A 9,623-nucleotide genomic window follows, 5' to 3' on the forward strand; every position below is an offset into this window, starting at 1 on the left:
CAGAATCAGTTCTATTATTAATCCGGTGGCATTCCGTCTTGACCTCCCCCCTACGTTTAAAATTCACAACGTGTTCCACAGATCGTTGCTTAAGAGGTATGTGGCGCCGGTGGTACCGTCACCTTTACCTCCCCCTCCAGTGGTGGTCAATGGTAACTTGGAGTTCCAGGTATCAAGGGTCATCAATTCACGTTTTAATCGCCGGTCCCTTCAGTACCTGGTTCATTGGAAAGGGTATGGTCCTGAGGAGAGGATGTGGGTTCCTGCGTCGGATATTAACGCAGACTGATTAGTTCGGGCCTTCCACACGACTCACCCGGATAAACCTGGCCCTGAAGGTCCGGAGGCCCCTCGTAGAAGGGGGGGTACTGTCACGGGTGTGTCGCCACGAAGATCGTCACGATTACACAGCCTGACTTCTCGCAGCTGACTTTTTGGTGCTTTGTGTTTTCGGCAGTGAGGGAGTTAATTCTCTCTCTCTCTGTGCTAGACGAGGTCCAGCCTCGCCCAGCTGCAATCAATGCTGCTGTAGTGAGTCTCCTTCAAATGCCTGCTGGTCTGTTTGGGAAGTGTCGGTGAAAGCATTTCATACAGACTTACAGAGCGGATCGTGGTATTTGGAGTTTCTGAGATAAGTGTATTTGGAGTCTTTTTTCCCTTCCTCGCTTTATCATTTATCTCCTTTCCCGTTGGTGTTCCCTCTGTTGTAGTTGTGTAGTTTTTGTATGCAAGGTGGTTTTGGTTTTTCCCTTGTACTGTCTCGTTCGTCTAAGTACTGTGTGTGGGCATATTATTACTTGTCCTCTTTTGTTGTGATCGGGGTCCTTCTCAGGACTAGATTACTTAGGTGCAGGGATCCTCAGGAGGTAGGGGTTACGCTGGCGGCCTGGACCTCTGTACCTTTAACAGTACCTCCAGGTTGAGGGATTAGTCAGGGCCCCAGCTTAGGGTCAGCTTAGGCCCCCTACCTCCAGTATACAGAGACAGCGTGACAATTTCTCCCTTAGAAATATTCTTTATGCTGTGAGAAGGATGTCACAAATCTGTGGGACTTACAAATCTGCTATTTTATTTTATGTGAAAGGTCCAGACAATTCATTCAAATTGAATCAGGATAATTGAGAAATCTCAGACTAAAATAATTATTTTTGATATAACTGGTGAATGAATGTCTCTTAGATGACATCCCCAAATAATGTGAAGGTCATCTATGCAGCATCCATACAGCTTACCATATTTTTTTGAAAATAGGATGCAACTTTACTATAAAAATCACCCCAGGTTTAACTAGAAGGAAATACTCTTTTCTTATTTTCTATTAATTAAGGCTTCCCTGGTGGTATAAAAGGTGTAAGAATAAATATCATTAATTTGACTGCAGTAGGGTAGAATAGGGAGGTAACAGATTTATTGTTAGTAGAGATGAGTGAATAAGTATGAGTGTAATTGAATTCTAGTCAAATTTTACAAAAATAATTTGCTAAAATGTAGTTCATTTCCACATGGAATTAACAAAATAGTGGCAGCTGCCCATCATTTTTCTGACCCACAATGTGCTATCAAACAGTTTAAAAAAAATCATTCTACTTACCTCACCGCTCACCTCTCCAGTTCCTTGGCTTCTTACTGACACCCGTCCAGTGTCAGTCACAATGGCATAATGAAGTTTGCGCATCTTTTAAGGCAATAACATATAGCATTATGGCTAGAAGGAGTCTTAACTTAGGGTCCCCACCAATTTTAAAAATGAAAAGTACACAACACTGGTTTACTGTTTTCCCCTCCACAGCAGTGCCATGGCCACTCACTTTACAAGGAACTGTAAGTCAATTTAATTCAGGTGAATGTGGTTAGCTACAGTTTCCAGCACAGCTATGTGGCCAGGAGCTCTCCTGTGTGATGCTAAACCCACAGCCCACCTCTAGTACTTTAAAAAAAATCTTCTGTTTTATTCACATCAATACGAGCAGAAATGTTTCAACCCAACATTGGGTCTTATTCAAGAAAGTATATTGTTCGGGTATATAGAGTAATCAATGATCATTGCCTCATGAGTCATTACTAATATACTTATGTCTAAAAAATTATTGACGCTGCTGATAGATATAAGCCTAAATTTATTAAGACTGGCATTTCGTACTTCAGGTGTGTGCAGAAATAGGATGTGTCAAATTCATTATGAAATGAATGCCACTTAATGAATTCAGTGCATCTTTATCAGTGGCGTGCCCCTCTATGCTCATGTTTATGGTCAGCTTAAGCTGCTAACACTTAACACACCAGGCCAAACCCACAAAAATACATGAAACCAATGTACTGAAATACACAAATCATTTTATTTTTTAAATAATTTAATTTACAAAAATGGAACATACAAAACATCAAACATCAGAATAAGTTACTATAAATATTTCTTAATGAACAAAACATATGAGAAAAAAATATTACAAAGGATATAAAATTATAGTATTCTGCCCTAGCTCTGCTATTACACAGAAAGACTTTGTATGATTGACCGTGCAATTGTGGAGCATGAAATACAGTGTCCAGCACTGGAGAAGCCATCCAACCCAGGAGACATTTACTGGGAGGCCGCTGTCCTTTTATCAAGAGCAACTTTGTTGTCAGTGCAATATCTATAGGCATAAATAAAACATAATACAATATTTCTTTATAAAAATATTAACAAATTAAAATTAACAATTTCCATTTTAAATAAATATGACATTAAATATGTTTAATGAAGTATTATTACATTTTTGAGACTCGGTGACATCAGATGTTGCGCCGAAAAGAGGTAAAATGTTTGTAAGGACATTTAAAATTTGCAGGAAGAATCCTGCGCTGACATAATTGTGACAGAACAAATAAATAGGAATATAAGACATTTTGGTCCTTATTTTGCATACAGCATATATCTACATTTTGTGATCTGGTGCATTGCTATATTCAACAATGCAAATTCAAGTAATTTTAACATAATCTCTAACATTGACATGAAACTTTCCCTCCATGAATGCGAATAGAAAGGCAAAGTGCTGATGTCCCATGCCAAAAAATATAGCATGTCTCCAAATTGTCTAAGACAAACTGAAGTCCAATGCAGCAAGAGATTCAAGTAATGTAGCAGCATGAAACTTACTAAATATTAATTTTCCTTACATAAGAAACAAAAAACAGCAAACACCCATTTATTATCTATTCATGTAGTAATGGTCATTGCATGAACTGTATAACAAAAAGTATTACATACATAACTACTCACAAATGTGGCACAATGTAGCACCTGTATATATGTCCACTGTGCTTCACATAGGGTGTCATTATTTACTGAGCTGGTGACATTGTGAGCATGTGAAAAGGACCTCGAAAAGTATGACTGTAATAGACCGTGTATGAGTATTCTTTATCCACACAACAGCTGTTCTGGAAGATGGCAGCCTGTGAGGTTGAATTTCAGCAATAATGACTTATTCTAGTGCAGCAGGGAAGTCCCTGCTTTCTCATTTCTAAAGATACATTCAATAATATATCTCTGCCGTAAAAATAAATAATCAGGAACACCAACTATAAATATAGAACATCATAAAATAATGTGAATAGTCTCATATACAGCATGTATAAGGAAGTAAAAATGCTGATAAAGTACTTTGAACAGTGGTTGTACATCTGTGAGCAGCACTTATTTTTTTTCCGTATTTCAGTCCCAATTCTGTAACAATTTTGAGCAATCCCAGTGCTAATGTTTGCTCTTGCTCCCATCAGAGCTTTCCAGCCCTTACAGTTCAGATGAGCGTTCTTTCAGTAGTACTGCTGGCTTTACCTCTCCCAGTGCAGAGTTTGTACTTGCATTAATGGTTGCTGACTCACTCATTTTACTTTTTAAAACATGAAATGAGACAACAGGACAATCTTTAACATTTTGGCAAATGAGCTTCTGTAAAGAAGCAGTGTTCACTATGTCAAAGCCAACCTTCCCACCAAAAGTGCTTGGCTTCCAGTATTCAGGTGAGCAAACTGGATTACCCATTAGACCTTTTAAGGAAAATGGAGCACCAATTTCAACCATGGTCTCTCCAAATATGGCATCTTGACGGGGTTTTTCTACCAAAAGTCCTGGGTAAAACTCCACTGCATCAATGTCTCCATAGAGGTTTTCAAGTTCAGCAGACATTTCTTTCTCTCCTAAAAAAAAAAAAAAAAAAAATTGTTAGCTCAGAATGTAACCATAATATGTTACATGTCTTCATTGAAGGGGCAGCCATATCACTGATGCAGCCTGTGCACCTTCATAGTGGCCCAGGAGATAGGAGGGCCCACTTTCACCTCCAAAGCAGCAAGCAACTGCTGTGATAGACCAAACTATTGGACTGCATAGGACCCATATACTGTTTGTGTACAGGGGCCCTTATATGTCTATGCGCACTACTGCATCATTGCCTTACTTTAAACTGATGTTTCTCATTAAATATACTTCAGTGTACAACTTCATAATGTTTTTTATGTTTTTATGCTGCTTATTTCAAGGACTGGAAACCACCTAGAGTATAATGTTTATTCCTGAGTAGACTGCAATCACATTAAGCCACCAGTTCCAACATCAGACTTCATGTAAGAAGTTGGCAAGTTCTACTGGACACCATACAATCGTATTGTATGCTGTGTGACATGCCCTTTGTAGTTAACTCTTAGATAAAACATTAATATCTTGTGAACTATGGGAAAATAAAAGTTTGAGAATATATTATAGCATTAATGTTGAAACACCGTAAAAACTGATGGATGACTTATACTACATAGTGAGCTTAATATGTGATGATGCTGTTAGCTTGTAAATTCCTTTAGTTGAAGGCCTATGGTTCTTTATTGCGTATGCATTTATTATAGAGTCATCTGATTGGTAACCACAAGGTTAATCTGTGCAGAAGCTGTTCTTCGTAATCTCTTGTGCGTGTCTGTGATTTCAGCATTATTGTTTTCACCACACGCTGTCGATTCGTAACAATGATCTTTCGGAAGAACTAGAACTCCCCGTGACTTATACAATTAAACAAAACCACAGAATTAACCCTAGTGCCCGAGCAGCTCTCTGCAGTAATGGTAGGAGGATGCTGTGAACTCTTACCAGTCAGCTCCTCAAAGGACTTGAATGGTTTCAGCATAAAACGCTTCCTGTATTCATTAAGGGACTGATATCTCATCTCTCTGCTTTGCTCTATGGAAGCCATGGCCACTCTAAACACAGCTGCAGGGAAGTTTCTTCCACCAGCCACCTATTTAAAAGAATACAGAGTTCAGAAAGATTAGATACAGTTTGCACAAACACAAATACATATATATATTCAGTTTTGTAAATTATTTCCTAGCATATTTCCATGTCTTTTTCTATAGCATTGGCAAATTGCATTCTGTCCCTGAATGCTGGTGCAGTGCATCTGCGGTGGTAGTTGCAATATAATGCCACACCGTCATGGCAAAAAAAAGTTAGGGACCCACTGAGAGGTTCACTGTGATGTGGCAGTGGGCTTTATACAGTTTGATCAGAATGTTAAACTAAGAACATCATGTTCAGTTTTTTACATTTTTGCCGAGCGGCATTAAATCAACGCGTGATTTTTGGTTGTGCGGTCCATGTCTTTTTCTCCAGCATTGGTGTATATATATATATATATATATATATATATGTATATACATCCACACACTGTATACATATGTATCTTAAAGTACAATGAGATGTTTCTTACCCTTCCAGCAGTTTGCTTGCTAAAAGATTCAACCATCTGTGATATCCCATGTTCCAGCATGACAGAATTATTATAGAGAAATTGCTGATAATTGTACTCCTTGTCACTTATCTGGAAAGTGTCTGGCAGAAGAGGATGCCAGTGGTATAGGGTGTTGAACTCTGCAGCGATTCGGTTCTGATATTGGAATCTCTGGTTAAACAGCAGCTCTGGGTCAAACTTTAGTTTAAAGTGATATCCACTTAGATGCTGCACGTAATCTTCAATTACAATCTTGATGGTTTCACCTGTAATAAGAATATCACATTTGTAAGGGTGGCAAAATGTTTTTTTAACATGATTTTTACTATAAAACTTGAACAAATACCAATAAGCTGCTTGATATTACTGCTAGCTGAGATAAGAGTGTCCCATCAATCTATTGGTTTGCCATATGTTACGTTGGTCAAATAACTGCATCTGTTGCAGTCATCGTTATAAGCGATTATATATAGTCATTTCTGCAGGCGAGCGGATCTGATGAGATTCAACTTCACCAAATACACCGGATTTTTCTGCGAAATTTGATTTACAACAAAATATGTGCGACTGACTAACAGATATTCCAACGCAAGCAACGGCTCAATAATGGATGTATGGATAGGACATCTTCATTCACATATTACAGTCTGCTCTTAACTCACCAATCAAAATGAGCCTGGTGGTTTGGAAAACGCGTTCATCGTCCCACTCTGGGTGCTCCTGCACAAGAATATCACAGATGCGATTGTGTTCTCTTAGCCAAATTGTAGCATACATCATCAGACCCGGAACAAGACCAAAGACTTCCTGCCCAACGGCAAATCTAAGATGGTCTGGCACATGTGGTGGATACAGCATCTCAGCCCCTGTTTCATTCACTGTTGGAGGATACATCTCGCCATTAAGAATCTATAATTAAAATATAGGTATATAATTAATATAAGATTTCACATTTTACATAAATGACAGCAGAGAACACAATGGATTTACCTACAGATAATATACAAGTCACATTTAAAGGCATGAGCACTTGTGGTTTGTTATACATTGTCACTTTGAGGAAAAGAATATTAATTGAGATAATAACCTGGTATTTTAACTTTCCGTCCTTCTTCAGGCGTAACTTTTGTTGTCTGTCTAAACTTTCCCCATAGACATGGCTTAAGTCAACCTGTAGAACACATTTACAATCACATTAGGATCATATTCAGATGTTATAGAGGAGGTAAGAAAGACAAACAAACGAAATACAAGCCTGCTTACCCCATGCCCCAGAGCTTTAGTGAAGGCAGCACCTCTCTTGACGTCAGTTTTAAAGAACTGATGTGTAAAATGTTGTGCAAAGAATGCAAACATGATATTAGTGCCTTGCGGGTCAGGGATGAACTGTCTTCTCAGTAACAACTTCTCTACAATCACCTTGGCACTGGGGAGTTCCTTCTTTCCTGTAATGTAAGAGGAATGGGAAAGAGGGATTAAGGAACCATCAATAAATATTGTAGATGACCTCTGCCTTGCAAATGGTTATGTTGAGTGTGAGCATGATAATCCTATACGTATAGAAACAGAATCCCCTTTGTAAAAATAAGTGAAAAAGTGCCAATTGAAAAGTCAATATAGAGAAGGACTGGATAAGGCATTCCTAGCACACTTTAACTATATTCATGTTTTCAATACATAATCTGCATGAAAAAATCTACAAGATGTTACCTGGATATTGAGTTGTGGTATCTGTGTGTCATAATATATTCCCACTGGTTTATTATTACAGTGTGATATTACATAGTAAGCAGTCTGCCAAGGGCTTGCAATCTAATCACCTTAGGCAGATAACGTACCTTTGACTCCCATTGGTGTTGGACAGTCTTTTCCCACTGGGGGAAGTGATCGAGTATAGTATGAAATGTTGGAATATGCTTCCCAATTTCTGTAATCATAGTGACTGTTGAAGGTAGGTGGGCTATCTATCAAGTGAGACCTTGCTGTAAAAAGAAGAAGAAAAAAGAATATAATTTTCTGAAAGTTTATTGGTTAAGATTAGACAAGACTTTAGGAAACAATTGGCTAAAGAACTTTCAACATTCCTGATTCCCGATTAACATACACACATGCACTATTACCCATATTCCTTTAGTACATGCACAATTGGCTCAAATGACCATGCATGTTATGTCTGAAGAAGGCTATAGTAGGTCTCACATATACTGTATGTTTAATACTATTCATTCTTTAACATCAGCAAACAATCAGAGACGTTTGCGAGTAACAAATCCAACTGAAAATTATAATACAACTCAATAACGATGTCAGGGCAGTTCTACAGGATCTATTTATGCATAAGCTGAGTGTCTTCCCATGTACAGAATTTGGGTACACAGGTGACCCCTATCTCCTTCTCTCAGATTCTATCTATAGTAAGTAGATGGCATATCCTATGAAAGTAGTATGGAATTTCACTACTAGCCTAAGAACTGTAGAACAAATGTTTACTCACATGTTAAAACATATTGCATAATCCTGTCTCTCAGGAATGAAATATTATTAATGATATTCCAGATGCCTTTGTAGTGGGTTAAGATGTAGTGGACGGTGTTGGGAGATGGCTTTAAGGTGATTTTTAGCCATGTTAATAGTTCCGCTGCAGAAAGAGGAAAGAATAGAGATTACAATCTACCTTACATAATGACAACATAGCATGAAGGAAAGGTTGTGGAGCAACTTACGTGTGCTGCAGTTTTCACCATAATATCCTGTCCTTGAGCAATCACATTCATATCGGTCTTGACCAACAGTCATGCACTCACCTCGGTTCTGACATGGGTTAGAGCAGCAGGGGTTGGCTGAAAAAAATCAAATGAAAATATTCATTAACATTGTAGTCAAAACACAAATTTCAGCTGTAGAACACACAAGGGGTTAATCTGCAACTATACTGTATAATCTGTAAGTATGCCGTATTTATATCTAAAAGCACTTTACAAGCTTTGACATTACCTTAAACTGATTTTTATACTATACATTGAGTTAACAGCCTTGTGAAAAATATTCCAGAGATGTGGCAGAAAAGAAAACTCAGCTCTTCTAGACTTATCCTGCAGTACCACATCCGTTTCTAACTACAAGCTCTGTCTTTTAATGGTATGTATTAATGTATTGTATAGCCATTAATGCTGTACTATAAAACTGCATTGCTGGGTTCTAGTTTTATGATCTACAAAAAAATAGTATCATTTTATGCAAACCAATAACTTTAAAAATAATTTAAAAAAAATGAGCAAATACAGTCTGTGATCCAACCATATACAAAGCGACATATAACTAACAAAGCATTGCATATATCATATAAAGCAGATCAGTGTTAAGTAACAAACAGTTTCACGTTAACAAATAGAACATCAATAAAGAAAATATGTCCATTTACCTGCATAAGAAGAAACCAGGAGCGAACACAGGAGAAGTCGGAGTATAGTCATTCCAGCAGTGGATGATTAATGTCCTGGAGCAGCAATGTGTAGTAGTTCTGGTTCTCTGCTCTGCTCCTTACTGATAAACCCTTCTCACTGTTCTCACTTATAAAGAGCTGAAGCAGCCCCACCCCTGGAGGCTTGGCAAAACATGAGCGACGTGCTCAGGTCACGTCATCATCCTCTCTGATGATATTATATGAGACACATTTAATATAGTGTAAATGATTTATTTACTGCTAAACTAAAGAAATAATGATTTACACTAGTATAAGAGAAAAATGAAGGACATACAGTGAGTTTGTAAAGGACTAGATTGCAATACTTCGAGCAGACTTTGGTCAAAAGCTCCCTCACTGGAAGGGGTTATTTCTCCTTCTAAAAGTCAATAGTA

At 37.9% G+C, this 9,623-nt stretch overlaps 1 protein-coding gene across 1 annotated transcript; it reads right to left on the reverse strand.

The window, feature by feature from the left end:
• Positions 1-3,559: 3,559 nt before the first annotated feature.
• PTGS2 (prostaglandin-endoperoxide synthase 2) lies at positions 3,560-9,320 on the reverse strand. Its single transcript, XM_073642985.1, has 10 exons — positions 9,187-9,320; positions 8,489-8,605; positions 8,260-8,403; positions 7,604-7,747; positions 7,029-7,210; positions 6,853-6,936; positions 6,428-6,674; positions 5,745-6,031; positions 5,126-5,273; positions 3,560-4,185 (listed from the first exon to the last, which is right to left on the reverse strand). The coding sequence occupies exons 1-10, from the start codon at positions 9,236-9,238 to the stop codon at positions 3,779-3,781; spliced, it is 1,812 nt and encodes a 603-aa protein (XP_073499086.1). The 5' UTR covers positions 9,239-9,320; the 3' UTR covers positions 3,560-3,778.
• Between the last annotated feature and the right edge of the window lie 303 nt (positions 9,321-9,623).

The sequence above is a fragment of the Phyllobates terribilis genome, unplaced genomic scaffold (genome assembly GCF_046119375.1).
Source record: "Phyllobates terribilis strain yellow unplaced genomic scaffold, ASM4611937v1 Scaffold_8__6_contigs__length_399053987, whole genome shotgun sequence".
Taxonomy (NCBI): domain Eukaryota; kingdom Metazoa; phylum Chordata; class Amphibia; order Anura; family Dendrobatidae; genus Phyllobates; species Phyllobates terribilis.